This window comes from Protomyctophum parallelum, assembly GCF_964188405.1.
Source record: "Protomyctophum parallelum genome assembly, chromosome: 23".
NCBI classification, from domain to species: Eukaryota; Metazoa; Chordata; class Actinopteri; order Myctophiformes; family Myctophidae; genus Protomyctophum; species Protomyctophum parallelum.
The window spans coordinates 24,942,055-24,958,886 of record NC_139715.1 but is presented as its reverse complement, the minus strand read 5'-3'; the positions used below and the strand labels follow the sequence as shown (position 1 = coordinate 24,958,886).

Sequence of the window (16,832 nt, the reverse complement as noted above, 5' to 3'; positions counted from 1 at the left end):
AAGGAAAGCAAGGCAACGACATTAAAAAGCAAGCAGTAATGCAATACAGTGAGGACATGAATAAAAGAAAATATAAGATCACTTAAAGGCAATGTTGTAGAAGTGGGTTTTGAGCTGAGCTTTAAAAATGTCTACAGAGGCTGCCTGACAGGCAAAGCGAGCAGGCCAGCAGTGGAAGACCTTAGCGGGCGGTTTGGAACATATTTAGGCAAGCAGTCATGTAGGTAGGAAGGTGCGAGACCATTGAGGACTTGATAGACAAGTAAAAGAATTTTAAAACAATCCTAAAAACAACCGGGAGCCAGTGCAGTGATGCCAAAACTGGAGTAATATGTTCTCACATCTTAGTTCTAGTTAAAACTCTGGCTGCCGCATTTTGGACAAGTTGTAATCTGTCAGTTGTTTTCTTAGGCAGTCCTGGAAAAGTGCATTGCAGTAATCAAGCCGAGAGAAAACAAAGGCGTGGATGAGCGTTTTTTGCATCGTCCAAGGACACATAGGCTCTGATTCGTGCAATATTTCTAAGGTGAAAAAAGGCAAGCTTGGTAACATGATTAATGTGTGAATTAAAATTCAATTCGGAATCAAGGCCCCACCGATAGAGTCCGCAAGTAAGGGGAAAAGTTAGTTTTGTGGTATTTGAGCCAGAGACCTGATCATGTACGTATGTGCACGTAAAAGAGAAAAATGAAGAAGTTGCCCGAACACTGTGTATACATCTGGCTGATACAGGAGATTGCATTTATCAAGGATAACAAGGCTAACAACTAGTCACTGATTGGCAAATAAGAATGTTGTGACGATGATTGATTTGGTGACATCTATTTGGAAATTCAGAGAGCTAAAGTCTTAAATCCAGAGCGATTTACATTAGGTAAGAACAAAGAATATGGCAATTAGATCACATACATGGAATATGATTGTTAGGGATATAGCAGCTGTAATTGTGATCATTTAAAATATAGTAATTTGCAGTTATGCAAAAGGTATGCATCTGTCAGAGTAAGCCTGCTCTGGACCTGTTACCATGGAGAGGGAGAGATACAGGCTACAAACCGCTTACTTGATTTTTCAGATCACACTGTGGGAGGTGTGATCGTTGCACTGAACTTTGAGACACGGATTGACACTGAACTGTACTGAAACACACTGTGTGAAGGGTTTGGGCACCCTATGCAACTGGCAAAGGATGGGTTCAAATGCAAGGCAGAGCTGACTTCTGCGACAACAATGGAGGATATGTTTTCGACATCTGATTTTGTGAGACCTTGGGAACTATGGCTGTGTTCTCTCTCCACGTCATCTGCTGATTTTGTGGCTAGCAGGAACTGTGTTTACTCTCTCTGTGGTGATGGTGAGAGGTGTGGGAAGAATGACAGATGCATATTGATAAAATAGTAAGGAGGGGTTGTCAATTATGGCTGCTATGAAAGGAAATGGGTGGTTGGTCTGGTAAACTTTAAAATGGTTGTGCTCAAGATCTGACATTATTTTGACCTTATTGTGACTTGGTCAAGGATAGGGAGAACAGCTGGCCTAGTGCTATTTAGAATGTTTATGACATAACGACGGTCAGGGCAACAAACCCCATGTACTTCTGTACACAGAATTTACTGCAGGTTATTTCCATGGGCTGAATGTAAGGACATAATATGATCAGGTGCTCAGAGGTTCGGATACCGAAAATACTAATGTAAATTAGTGGAGTTTAATAGTACAGTATTAGATAAAATTATAGATCATTATGTAGTAATATACTCATTCAAATAAGAATACTGCAGTCGTATAGGTCATGCAACAGTGTAAAATCAGTCAAATCTCTACATTGTATTGTAGTACAGTGAGTGCAGGCATAGTTTTGTTTAAAAACCAATTGATTTGAAATAGTATTTGTAATGATTGAAACTATGTTGTTCTTGTTCAGGACCATTGAATTTAGATGAGATGAGGTGAGATTCAATTTAATGTAAGTACAAGTAAAAGTACAGCGGAACGTAAGAGCAACTGTGAGCTGTGCAGTCGTCATTTAAATAAGTAAATAGCAGGGAGAAGAAGAAGACACTGACATCATCATAGATGTCATTTATAGAGTAACTTTGAGTAGCTATTTTCATCAGGGCAAGAAATAATAGTGATTCAATTACTGTAATAGTGATTCAATTACTGCTATTGATGTATTGGCTGGCTGCGTGAGTTAAATTTAAGACTGAGAAATGTATTGGCTGCATGAGTAAAATTAAGACTGAGAATGATAACCTGTTTAACAAGCTGGAGTTGCTTGGGCTTATTAAAAGTTATGTGTTATACATTGTTCAATTATCTAAAGGTCCAGTAAGGGGCTGTACACTGATGGTGGAATGGAACCGGAGATAGGAGTTGTTGTACATTCTAGAATATAAGTACTATATGTTGTATTTACAAGATATTATTCATAGGAGTCACACAGACTAATGTGAGTGAGTCCGCAGTTCTGGTTCAGGGGACGCCCTGAAATAGACAAAGTATTTAAATACAATGTGTTTCCTGTATAAATGTATGAATGTTCTGATCCAGGTTTCTTTTTAGGTTCAAGGTGGAGGCGGTCCAGATTCATATGTTTATGGAGTGATTTACTAATGAAATGACTAATCTTTGCATGTGTGTGCATGTGCGCCGAAATTGGTTATCTCGCTGTGTTTACAGAGGAGAAGTATCATTGGGTTTTGGAAATCAAATCTGTGAGTATTACGTGAGTAAAATGCAACATATTGATGTTCAGAATGTTTTACTGTAGTTATACAATTTATAGTGTTGAACAGCGGTATTGTTTGAATTATGCCATACTAGTGAGACATGAGAATGTATTTTTAGGCAGTAGTTATACAAATGCGTGTAGAGACGTTGGAAGGTGGTGGACTGACAGTAAATGAGATGGTTATAGTGTCAGCTGGTAGTCAGCTGTGAGACCCCCTAGGGTTTAATTGCACCCCCACCGTTTCCACAGGCTGAATAAGTAAAGGTGTTACTTACACCTTCTGTAAGTAAGGAATCAACAGTCTATAAAGTAACAGCTGACTGGTATATATATATGTGTCCATGTTAAAAGTATTATCATATTCCCGTCATATTACAAAGTGTTGAGTCCACCGTCAACACTCTAGATAGACTAGATAGAGTAGGGCCTTTAAAAAAATTGGTTTGTAGTATGTTTTTTTCCAGCTCCATATGATCCTATAAAGACGACAACATGAATGATGATGATGATGATGATGATGATGATGATGTGCGATCATGTCTGCTACTATGACACTGAGGGTCCTAAATGAGAGTGCTGTTAGCACTCTGAACTCTGAATCCGGCGATCATGTGCGGTCATGTGCCCCAGGAATGTCACCTGTGGGGTGACAATTTCTGGTCTTTTGAGAAGCCGGGACGTGTGCTGTTCTGTTGAAAATGGCCAATCTGCAAATTCGCAACATGTCTGGGCCCTGCACATTGTGAAAGAACTAAAAAGACTTGGCTTGCTCCTCAAAGTGGGCTGATGGACAATTCTGAATGGACACACTATGGTGCTGAGATGTTTTCTTGGGTCCAATGTCGGCAACGGTTATTGTATGTTTAATTTGGCGTTGCCTTATTTGTTTGTTGTTATAAAACCATTGTGTCACTGTATATTGATTTATGTTTGTGCCTGAATACCTGTGTATTCTGATGTGTTTTGTTGTGTATACTATGTTGTGGATTTTATGTTTTTATCATGTCGTAAGCCATGTGGTGGTCGTTTTCTCTTATGAGATAGGCCGGTGTAGGAATTTTCCCAGAACGTTACGAGATAATGTTGTATGAAAAGGGGTTTTTCGCCTGCCCGTACGATATGAGTGAGTGTTTATTTTGTGTTCCAGGTTTTTGCCTGCATCTGCAATGTACTGATAAAATGGTGTTTATGAGTTTTTAAATGTTTAAAAGTGGGGTAATGTCGTGGAAGTTTAGAGATAAACATTGTAAGAATACTCCAAGTGTTTTATGACGTCACTGCCCATGTGGTGAATGCCTTGTGGCTATGTTGGGGGTTGTCGTGTGGGAGAAGAGAAGAGCTATAAAAGCTGTCGTTGGTTGTCAATCTGGGTGCCAGACTGGGTTTTCCATACATGGGGTTGGTTCATGTAAGTCTTGTCTCCTTGCTCGAGTAAAATCTCTATACTCTATAACTCCGAATTCTTGTGTTGCCTCATTATTCATTGTTGTGATTTGGTTTTGAGCATATGTCCACAGATTCCAGTACAATCAGATGTCCCCCTTTCTCTGCGTGGGACAGCCCCTCATGTCCAACACTTTTCAGTCTGTCCCACATTGTGACTGACAGGCATCAGTGTTCACATTGAGACCCTGTCCCACATTGTGTCTGACAGGCATCAGTGTTCAAATTGAGACCCTGTCCCACATTGTGACTGACAGGCATCAGTGTTCACATTGAGACCCTGCCCCACATTGTGACTGACAGGCATCAGTGTTCAAATTGAGACCCTGTCTGTCCCACATTGTGACTGACAGGCATCAGTGTTCAAATGATGACCCTGTCCCACATTGTGACTGACAGGCATCAGTGTTCAAATCGGGACCCTGTCCCACATTGTGACTGACAGGCATCAGTGTTCAAATTGAGACCCTGTCTGTCCACACTGTGACCGAGAGGCATCAGTGTTCAAACTGAGACCCTGTCCCACATTGTGACTGACAGCCATCAGTGTTCAAATTGAGACCCTGTCTGTCCCACATTGTGACTGACAGCCATCAGTGTTCACATTGAGACCCTGTCCCACATTGTGACTGACAGGCATCAGTGTTCACATTGAGACCCTGCCCCACATTTTGACTGACAGGCATCAGTGTTCAAATTGGGACCCTGTCCCACATTGTGACTGACAGGCATCAGTGTTCAAATTGGGACCCTGTCCCACATTGTGACTGGCAGGCATCAGTGTTCAAATTGAGACCCTGCCCCACATTGTGACTGACAGGCATCAGTGTTCACATTGAGACCCTGCCCCACATTTTGACTGACAGGCATCAGTGTTCAAATTGGGACCCTGTCCCACATTGTGACTGACAGGCATCAGTGTTCAAATTGGGACCCTGTCCCACATTGTGACTGGCAGGCATCAGTGTTCAAATTGAGACCCTGCCCCACATTGTGACCGACAGGCATCAGTGTTCAAATTGAGACCCTGTCCCACATTGTGACTGACAGGCATCAGTGTTCAAATTGAGACCCTGTCTGTCCCACATTGTGACTGACAGGCATCAGTGTTCACATTGAGACCCTGTCCCACATTGTGACTGACAGGCATCGGTGTTCAAATGACCTAATAGTTGGCTTTCTGTTGTAATGCTCTCTCATTGTCTCTTTTCCTGCAATATGTGTTTTTTAAGCCCGTTAAAATAAGGTGAGGAATATCCCCTATAGGCTACAGTACCAAGTCGGCCATACCACCCATGACCAAAATGAGCATTTTAATAACCACATGATAATAATGATATATGATAATATTAGTCCTATGGTAGTCTCACGTAGCCAAGACGACTATTCCACAATCTTATACACAATACCGTATAAGAGTCTGGAACTACACCTCCCGAAATCCGAGTATAAGGAAAGCTGCCATTTCCGTTCACGGAAATATATTTTAATAGCAATTTAAGTTGGCAAATAAGTTGCTATTATACCGTGTCCCGTCCCACTTGTCCCTCACAACAAGCAATACTTCTGTCCCTCAAATGAACAGTTTGGTTCTGGTCACCCTCTAGACGTGGACACAACACAAACCCAGCAAAAACCCACATGGGGAAAGTATATGTCAAACAGCAGTGGTTCTCAACCATTTTAATTTCAAGCACCCCCAGTTTGACCTGCATTTGGGCTACGGACCTCCATTTGACGGCATTTCTATCTCTGAGACCCCCAATTTATATTGTAAAATCAATGTTGATTTAACTCTGAGAGTGTACAAATGGAACCAAATGAGAGCTAGAGACCCATAAGGGTCCTTTTGGTTCCATGTGTACACTCTCAGAGTTATAGACACGTAGGGGTCCATTTGGTTCCATTTGTACACTCTCAGAGTTAGAGACCCATAAGGGTCCATTTGTACACTCTCAGAGTTAGAGACACGTAAGGGTCCATTTGGTTCCATTTGTACACTCTCAGAGTTACAGACCCATAAGGGTCCATTTGGTTCCATTTGCACCCTCTCAGAGTTACAGACTCAAAAGGGTCCATTTGGTTCCATTTGTACACTCTCAGACTTACAGACCCATAAGGATCCATTTGGTTCCATTTGTACACTCAGAGTTACACACCCATAAGGGTCCATTTGGTTCATATCAATCATTAGATGGGGACCCCCTGGAACTCCCTCAGGGACCCCTGGGGGGGGGAGGGTCCCCACTTTGACCACACTTTGAGAACGACTGCCTTACAGAGCTTGAAGCTTCAACATGGTTTGACCTCCAGGCGTTTGCAATGTAGCCGAACACTGAAAACACTGATCAACTGTGAACGCGGGTTGATCTTTAGAATGTCGGTTTTGGATGAAAAAGCAAAATGGTCGTCATGTTTAGCATGGATAAGCACAACAACACCTGTACGCCATCCATCGTGTGATGATGGAGTATTTCCGTCGTTGACCTCTTTGTTGTTGCGCCGGCAGGTGTTTCAAAGCAGAAGCAGAATCATAAAATAGTGACCTCAGCACAACAGAGCGTCTGGGGGGGGGGGGGGGGGGGGGCTTGCGTTACGTACATCTCGTAAATCCAAAAAACGTTTAAGTGCCTCAGTCAGTCGTTTGCGGAGCAACAGAGAGGAAGCTTCATGCAAATTAGATGAACACACAGACACGAAGGCGCTAGCTCCCACGTGCACCCGCACACACTCGCACATGCACACACACACACACACACACCTTCTTGCGACGGGCTGTCCTGTTCAGCTCGATGGCTTCCTCCATTGAGGACCCGCGGGTGTGTTTGGGCCTCCTGGGCCTCCTCCAAAGCCTGGGGCTCTGTTACAAACTCTGCCCGCTCTAAGAGCACATCTCCTGGCTGCTCCTCACACACCTCCTCCTCCTCCTCCTCCCCTGGGTGACTAGTCTGCACCTCCTCTGGAGATGCCTCCTCCTCCTCCTCCACCACCTGTTGCTCCTCCATAGAGGCAGCACTGATAACCTCTACTGTCTCATCTTTAGGCAGGGAGGGGGGGGGGGGGGTGAGGGGAGGAGGAGAGGAGGGAGAGGGGAGGAGGGGGAGAGGGGAGGAGGGAGAGGGGAGGAGGGGGGGAGAGGGTAGGAGGGGGAGAGGGGAGGAGGGAGATGGGAGGAGGGGGGAGGAGGAGAGGAGGGAGAGGGGAGGAGGGGGGGAGGAGGAGGTAAATGGGTGAGACATGGACAACAAGACACACTGGGATTAACAATGGTTAAAGGGGCACTTCACCCTTTTTGCAAAAGAAAATATATATACAGTATATGTTAATGACGTTTAGAAGATTATTGGGGGTCTTTATGAGTGTAATATGTGGTTTTAGATATTTTAGATTGTAGCAGTGAGCCCAGTGTCTCTGATGTCATCGACACTGGGCTCACTTCCTTCCTGGACTACATCTTCCTGGACTACACTACAGTCCTCCCCCTATCCACAAGGAGGAGCAGTGCAGCAAAGCATTATGGGAATTGTAGTCCAGGAAGGAAGTGACACTGGGCTTACTGCTGAAATCGAAAATATCTAAAACCACATATTACACACATAAAAACCCCAGAGAAGTGTTCTAGATCTTCTAAACGTCATAAACATATATTTTATTTTGCAAAAAGGGTGTCCCTTTATTTAATGTGTAACGATCAGCTCTGATGAAGACGATGGCATTATGACATCATAAATGTTTTTTTTATGTAACCTTCAGCTCTGATGAATATGAATATGACATGGCATCATGAATGTTTTTATGTGTGCAGAGACAAAGCCAACTCGGATCTTGACAAATCATGACAACAAACACAATATTTTATGCCGATCAAATAATTTGAAAGAAGAAAATAAAGGCAGGATACAACACTATTTGTTTTGTTTTTCTTCTTACAAATTATTTGGTCGGCCCAAAACATAATTATTGTCATGATTTGTCACGATCCGAGTTGGCTTTGTCCGCGGCGTAACCGTCTTTAAATAAATACTTTTTGAAAAGTCTATGGAGAAAATGAATGGAGAATCATTTCCTGGGCCACTCGTCGTTCTGAAAGGGGGCGGGACTGCGACGCTCTATTGAAGACAAAATGTGGGTGAGAACACAATGTGGGTGTGTCACAGTGGGTGTGTCACAGAATGTGGGTGTGTCACAAAATGCCGGACAGACAAATCAACATGCAAAGGAAAGACGAGCTCAAAGTGGGAGGGGCCAGGGGGCCATGGGGAGGAGCTCTGAGACAAAGTGGGAGGGTCCAGGTGGCCAAGGGGAGGAGCTCTGAGACAAAGTGGGAGGGTCCAGGTGGCCAAGGGGAGGAGCTCTGAGACAAAGTGGGAGGGGCCAGGGGGGCCAAGGGGAGGAGCTCATGCCCAGCATAATTATGGCTCCGGAAAGAGCTGTGCGTGTTACGTGCACGTGTGGTGCGCTCAGTGTCACGTGCACGTGTGAACAACTGTGCACTACAACACTTTTCACATTTTGTACTCACCCTGTAAGTGTCATAATTATGTGGGTGCATGTGCGCGTGTGCATGTGTGCATGTGCGCGTGTGCATGTGTGGGTGTGTGCGTGCGTGTACATGTGTGTGTGTGTGTGTGTGTGTGTGTGTGTGTGCGCGTGTGTACCTTGTGCCATGGGGCCGACCTGCTCAGCGGACGGGGAAGGGGGCGGGGAGGGAGGCAGATTGGCTTGGTCGTCCACTGTGGAGAGGGAGAGAGAGAGAGACAGACACACCGGGGGAGAAAAGGTAAGGATGGAGGAAGGGTGGAGGAAGGTCACATAATGCTGACCTTTCCTAGCTGTGTGTGTGTTTGTTTGTGTGTGTGTGTGTGTGTGTGTGTGTGTGTGTGTGTGTGTGTGTGTGTGTGTGTGTGTGTGTGTGTGTGTGTGTGTGTGTGTGTGTGTGTGTGTGTGTGTGTGTGTGTGTGTGTGTTTGTGTGTGTGTGTGTGTGTGTGTGTGTGTGTGTGCACCTGAACTCTGTCTATCGCGGTCGTGTTCGTCCTTTAGTGTGACCAACGCTTCGGCTGAAACCTCTTCAACTACACAGGCAGACTCTAGCTCTGCACCGCTCGCACACACACACGCACACGCACACACACACACACACACACACACACACACACACACACACACACATACACACACACACACACACACACACACACACACACACACACACACAGAACACACAAATGGACAGACAGACAGACAGCATGGGATGAGACACATTGTGAATGAAACACACGGTATGAAATCATTCACTCTTCCTCAACAGGTCCTTAACATGTCCTCCACAGCAGTGCTTTTCAACCGTTTTCATGTCAAGGTCCATTATTTATTTATTCAGCATTTGAGCCACGGACCACCATTTGATGACATTTAGTCTCACCTGCTGCTGTAGGGGGCGCTGTGGGGGCCGCCTCCCCTCCATGGTAGCCGTTCTGGCGGTACGCGGAGCGGTACGCCGCCGAGTATCCGTTCTGGCCGTTCTGCTCGGCGCCGTTGGAGGCCCAGCTGTGCTGGTCCTCGGGCTGACGACCGTCTGACATGCTGGGGCGCTGCTGCTGGGGGCCGGGAGCTCCACCTGCTGGGCACATGAGGAATAACATGAAATAACAACTTCAGAGCGCAGGCTATAGTTCTATTCTTCTGCCTATGCATGCGTCGCACGTTGAGGTGGGATGATATGGCTACCTCACTATGCAATATGATGTCTGTGGCGATATTAGGCCCTTGATATTGATATCACCATATTCCATATATTGCAAGAGATTTCATCAACGATATATATCACGCAAGCTTGTTGTTGCGCAACAATGAGACGTCATCGAAAATGTCCCCCCCCCCCCCCCCCCCTGTTTAGCCGACGACAACGAAAATCTTAAAACGTTAATAACTCGCGATCTAAATCATCCCGCCTAATTATATAAAAAGGTTATGTGTTAGACGTGTGTTATGTGAGTATCCTCTGCGGTTGCTTTCCGTGGCTGCTGGGGAACATGGAAAACGTCCCATTTGAGCGTCCCGTTTTTATTTCCCTTATGTTGCTGCTGTTTCTGCAGTTTCCGACACTACAATATACTGACCATAGTAGGACGAAGAAAAAACATCAAATGTAGGTACCCTCACATAAAACATGCAGTAATCCTGGTCTCTAAACTACCTCCCCCTGGCCAGCCGGGGCGCCTGATGGAGGGGAAAGGAACTGGTTGGAATAACGTGTTCCTTCAACGCGCTACATCCAACCAGGGAAACTCCCCCCTGTCAGGTCAGTGTAAAGGAGCAACTTGGACACTCAGGCATGAAGGAAGCATGAGTTCAAGTCCGTTGCTCTCCCCAGGTTGGGTGGGTGTGTAGGGTGTGTAGATAGAGGTTCCGTAATGCCTACTCGTGATCACATTTGTCCACACCCCAAAATAGTGTGTCTCAAAGCGTAGCATCTTTCATATATCTGTTAAATGCTGCCCTGGTGAGCCACCAGAGGGAGCACTGACTGCACTGACTGGCTCTGAGAGTGGCCTTTTGTTACAGAGCAGGACCCACACCCACTGCAGGCAGGCAGGCAGGCAGGCAGGCAGGCAGGCAGAAGAACAGACAGACAGGCAGGCAGGCAGGCAGGCAGGCAGGCAGGCAGGCAGGCAGAAGGACAGACAGACAGGCAGGCAGGCAGGCAGGCAGAAGGACAGACAGACAGGCAGGCAGGCAGGCAGGCAGGCAGAAGGACAGACAGACAGACAGGCAGGCAGGCAGGCAGGCAGGCAGGCAGGCAGGCAGGCAGGCAGGCAGGCAGGCAGGCAGGCAGGCAGGCAGGCAGGCAGGCAGGCAGACAGGCAGACAGGCAGGCAGGCAGGACTCCAGTGAGTCGGGAGATATTCCATGATGTGGTTTATCTTTTAATTCAGGACCAAAGCGACGCTCAGATGACATACTATTTGTTTCTTTGTATGTGGAACGCACAAGCTCCAAAATAACACATTAATTGATTTAAAACTGAAACTGCTACAACTGAGAGAGAGAGAGAGAGAGAGAGAGAGAGAGAGAGAGAGAGAGAGAGAGAGAGGACACACCCTGGATGCTGACAAGGAGGCTGTTACCATGGTAACTGTAACCAGGTCTGGGTGGTCACACACACACACACACACACACACACACACACACACACACACACACACACACACACACACGGTCTGTCTCATTCACAGACGGGGAGGGGGTCACTACAAACACACACTCACGTTTAAATTACTGTACTTGTGAGGACATTGATATATATTTTAGGAGGACAATATGTGACCAGATTTGACTGAGAGGCTGCCATCGTGCAGACATGTAGCTAGGTGTAATGTTAGAGACCACAGAAGAAGTGAACCTTTCAAGCCTGTTTTCTCAACTCGCTGTTTCTCTGCAAGACATTACTATAAGCCATATCTCCAACACTGGTGGGTCAAACTGAACAACCAATATGTCAATTTGAAGCTATGATTCCCTGCTTTAATTCACATGACATGAAACAACGAAAATGAATATTGAATAGTAATCCAATGACAGGCTCCCATTCACAATAATTGCATTTTATGAATGCAATTATTGTCTTTTCTTTAGGCCCCTTTTAACATTTTAGGATTACAAAAAAAGTGGCATCTAAAACAGTTTTCTGAAAAACCTCCTGTTTCTATGTCAGTGGTGCTCAAACCTTTTCACTTCAAGGAGCCCCAGAATTATATGCAATTGGCCTTGGACCCCCCCTGAAAATATGTTGTTCCAGAGACCCACCCCCCCAGAAGCAAAGATATGAGTTAAAACCGTTCGCTGTGAAAGGATATATATTCAAGGATTTGAGCCACATGTTCATGATTTTTCAAAAATAGCAGATCTACAAACTCTTGAGCTTGTAGATCTGCTATTTTTCAATAGCTAAAACACCAAAAGGGGTTCCCGTCCAGAATGGGTTAACCCTGAGGCCGACATCTACAAGCTCCCAGTGTGTAGATCGGCTATTTTCGCGTGGTGCAACCACTCCAAGGAACAGCAATGTCCGTGTTCGCCTATGTGTTGTTCACCTATGTGTCCGTGTGTTCACCTATGTGTCCGTGTGACATTAATGAGCACCAGTAGGGGCGCTGTTGTGCGCTGTTGTGCCAGAAACAGAGAGAGATAGAGTACTGCACTGTTGCCTGCTAATGAGAGAGAGAGAGAGAGAGAGAGAGAGAGGGGGGGGGGGGGGGGGGGTGTTTTTTCCGGAGCGGTAACCTGCTGAAAACGCTTTCATTTGTTCCATTTGGGGTCGTTTTCTTTTCGAGGGAACTTCACATAATGTGTGGTTTCCTAACGAACGAGCTCACTGCAGGACCATCGTTAAGCAGCTGCTGCTAATTGCGTCAGGATCTCTGTCTCAGCGATAATATATCTCTGGGAGTACAAATTAATGTAACCTAATGGACTCGTATAAAGGGTCCATTTGTTTACATACAGCATGTAATGTACGATTTAGTATACAGTACAATTTGTAGCCTACAGAGTGTGTCCTATAGACCGATTCCGTAGCTGGTCTCATGGTCGCAGCCTACGTATTTCCTGTAGGCGGACTCGACGTAGCTGCGGGGGTAAAACCCTCACCAGGCGCACCTCTTCCACTACAGTGAACGGCAGAGTGACTGATGTTAGTTTGCCTCAAACTTTACTCCTTTACCTGCTTTTTTACTAACACTAACATTACAAAGATGCCCAGAACATCGAGATGAACCTGTGTAGTTTATGGCTGTTCCAACAGTAGTGGCAACATAAAAAATAAAATAAAACGGAATGTCTAATATCCACCGCGGTGGCTGAGACGAGAGCCATTGAGTAATTGTTGAGACGAAGCAGTGAAAGATACATAACGCCAGTGTACTTATACCTCATACTTTTTTTTTTTTTTTAAGATATTTTTTTTGCGGCTTACGCCTTTTATTGATTTTTTAAGGGACAGATAGTAGGCTGACAGGAAACGGGAGAGAGATGGGGGGATGACATGCGGTAAAGGCCGTGTCGGGTTCGGGAGTCGAACCCGCGGCACACCGCGACTGGATCACCAGTCCGGTGCCCAGACCGTTACGCTACGGCCTGGGCCTATACCTCATACTTTAAATGAGATATAAAATACAGCAGCCTTGTGTTCATAAAACATAAAGATTTGGTATTGGGTAAGACTGGCGATATGTATCTTTCCCTGCTTCGTCTCAACCATTACTCAATGGCTCTGGTCTCAGCCACCGCGGTGGATATTAGACATTCCGTTTTATTTAATTTTTCATGTTGCCACTACTGTTGGAGCAGCCATAAACTACACAGGTTCATCTCGATGTTCTGGGCATCTTTGTAATGTTAGTGTTAGTAAAAAAGCAGGTAAAGGAGTAAAGTTTGAGGCAAACTAACATCAGTCACTCTGCCGTTCACTGTAGTGGAAGAGGTGCGCCTGGTGAGGGTTTTATCCCCGCAGCTTGTCGAGTCCGCCTACAGGAAATACGTAGGCTGCGACCATGAGACCAGCTACGGAATCGGTCTATAGAACACCGAAGTCCTGACGTCACTGTCGGAAGAGGGCGTCAATCCCCAGGTTCATGTATTTTTTATTTGCATTGAAATCCCCATAGGGGGATTTTAGATCTCTTCATATAAGAACTGCGTTTGAAAAATAAACCGATCACCCCGGCCTTTTCACTCATGGATGGATATGAAGCATCGACTGAAGGTGGAAATGTACAAATATACCCAAAGAGTAACAAAATAAGCGTTAGAAATGAGTCAAACAACCCAGAGACTACATTTCCGGGTAGGCGGGTGGCTGCATCTGCCCGTCGCACAACAGAAACTGAATGTTAATTACGTTTATTTTTATTTTATTGATATTTAATGTTTCGTTGTTAGTACGAGTCGAGTCACCACCAGTTGAGCTTATGTCAATGAGGAATCTCAGGAACGCAATGTGTTGACAGCTGGGCGTGACGTATATTAGCAGCGACATTGCCTTCATAATTATGTAGTTTCAAGGCTTTTGCGGCCACATTAATTCCATTTTCTCCAGAAACTGGCTGTATCAAATATTAATGGACATTATCAATGACACACAGCCACCCCCCTGACAGAACGTCTGAGATGATCGGTTTATTTTTCAAACACAGTTCTTATATGAAGCGATCTATAAGAACAAAAATAATAAATAAATAAATAATATATACATGAACCTGTGTACTGGCGCCCTCTACTAAAAGTGACGTCAGACTTCGGTGCTCTATAGCTTCCTCTCTCTCTCTCTCTCTCTCTCTCTACCGACCACCTCGCACCGTCTATCTCCATCCGAGAGAGAGAGAGAGAGAGAGAGAGAGAGAGAGAGAGAGAGTGTTTAGGGAACTTACACACTCTCTCTCTCTCTCTCTCTCCCTCTCTCTGAGAGGAGAGGAGGATGCAATCGAGGAGAGGAGAGGAGAGGAGAGGAGAGGAGAGGAGAGAGGTTGCGTTTGGATCATTCAAATGTCGAAGAAATAATGGACCTTGATTTGAAAAGGTTTGAAAAGCACTGCCCTAGTTGCACGGCGCGTTCACAACGCGCGGGAGGGACGGGACACTACACTGCCTGGCGGATGGGGGGGGGGGTTAACCTGGCTGGGAGCCTGAAACACTGCGACCGGTCGATTCCGCTCATTTCTGAGGCTGACAACGTCAACGTCAACGTCAACGGCCATTTATCACACAGAGAGAGAGAGAGAGAGAGACAGAGAGAGAGAGAGAGAGAATAGGGTGTGGCAGAAGGCCTGAGGGTTGTACTAGTGCCTTAGGGTCATGAGGTCACGGATCAAAGCAAAAACAAAAATGTCACAACTGACAATATGTGCTATTATGCTGCGGTCATGGCTTTCAGAGTAAAAGCCATGACCCTAGGATAGGTGTGATTTCTGATGAGACAGTGGGAAAGAAGTCCTATATGCAGATTTCTGAAATACCTCATGTTTCTATATCAGTGGTGCTCAATATTTCATGTCCAGGACTACCCGAGAATGATATGTATTTGGCCATCGACCCCCATCTGAAAATATGTTGTTCCAGGCACCCCCCCCGGAAGCAAAGATTTGAGTTAAAAACGTTCGCTCTAAAAGAATATATATTCAAAGATTTGCGTCACATTTTCACGATTAAAAAAAAATAGCAGACCTACAAGTTATGCTATGAGCTTGTGGATCTGCTATTTATCGATAGCTAAAGCATAACATAAAACACCAAAAGGGGTTCGCGCCCAAAATGGGTTAAGCAACTAGTATGGAGTACCCGTCCTCAATAAGCTTTGGGCTTATCAGGTCTGTTGTTATGGAGCATAGAGGCCCATGACGACATAATTAAACAATCGAGACAAGAGGTCGATCAAGAAATAAATATAATCACCCACGCTGCCTGGCACAAACATGTCGGTCTAAAAGTGTATTGATACCTGCCAACCAGCGCTATCCGGGTAAACAAAATTACGCTTTTAAAGTGACAGTTTTTATTGGTAAAAAGGTCAATTGCCTTCTGTCTGTTAGAAAATAACTCTATTTGACTCCCCTAGAAAACATACTGGTTCTGTTCAGAATGTAATGTCGTCTCCCGTCTTTCCACAAAATAATAGAAAATGCTAGATAGTGGGATCGATAAGGAACACGGCTCGATCAATAAGGTGCTCGTTATCAATAAACATTTACGAGATCCATTCCTAGTTAGGACTTTATTAGTCTAGTGTGGCCAGACTGTCGCCTCTCGCAATATTCAAAATTCTTCCGTCATACAGTCTGGAGCAACGGAAGCTCTGATCACGAGTATAATATAAATGCTTCCATCGTACAGTCTGGAGCAACAGAAGCTCTGATCACGAGTATAATATAAATGCTTCCATCGTACAGTCTGGAGCAACAGAAGCTCTGATCACGAGTAAAATATAAATGCTTCCGTCATACAGTCTGGAGCAACGGAAGCTCTGATCACGAGTAAAATATAAATGCTTCCATCGTACCGTCTGGAGCAACGGAAGCTCTGATCACGAGTAAAATATAAATGCTTCCATCGTACAGTCTGGAGCAACGGAAGCTCTGATCACGAGTAAAATATAAATGCTTCCATCGTACAGTCTGGAGCAACGGAAGCTCTGATCACGAGTAAAATATAAATGCTTCCGTCATACAGTCTGGAGCAACGGAAGCTCTGATCACGAGTAAAATATAAATGCTTCCATCGTACAGTCTGGAGCAACGGAAGCTCTGATCACGAGTATAATATAAATGCTTCCATCGTACAGTCTGGAGCAACGGAAGCTCTGATCACGAGTAAAATATAAATGCTTCCATCGTACCGTCTGGAGCAACGGAAGCTCTGATCACAAGTAAAATATAAATGCTTCCGTCGTACAGTCTGGAGCAACGGAAGCTCTGATCACGAGTAAAATATAAATGCTTCCATCGTACCGTCTGGAGCAACAGAAGCTCTGATCACGAGTAAAATATAAATGCTTCCGTCGTACAGTCTGGAGCAACGGAAGCTCTGATCACGAGTAAAATATAAATGCTTCCATCGTACCGTCTGGAGCAACGGAAGCTCTGATCACGAGTAAAATATAAA

At 45.1% G+C, this 16,832-nt stretch overlaps 1 protein-coding gene across 3 annotated transcripts in view; it reads right to left on the bottom strand.

Annotated features, from left to right (window-relative positions):
* Window positions 1–16,832, bottom strand: part of LOC310854082 (uncharacterized protein) — a 91,079-nt gene that overhangs the window by 22,680 nt on the left and 51,567 nt on the right. Inside the window, exons 4-7 of one of the 3 annotated variants that reach the window (XM_083758564.1) lie at window positions 9,601–9,798; window positions 9,182–9,271; window positions 8,836–8,910; window positions 6,939–7,214 (exon numbers count right to left, since the gene is read on the bottom strand). In XM_083758564.1, coding sequence (XP_083614690.1) covers window positions 6,939–7,214; window positions 8,836–8,910; window positions 9,182–9,271; window positions 9,601–9,760 — 601 coding nt within the window. In that variant the 5' untranslated portion in view covers window positions 9,761–9,798. The remainder of the gene's footprint in view (window positions 1–6,938; window positions 7,215–8,835; window positions 8,911–9,181; window positions 9,272–9,600; window positions 9,799–16,832) is intronic. The other 2 variants (XM_083758565.1, XM_083758566.1) reach the window with 2 other exon arrangements.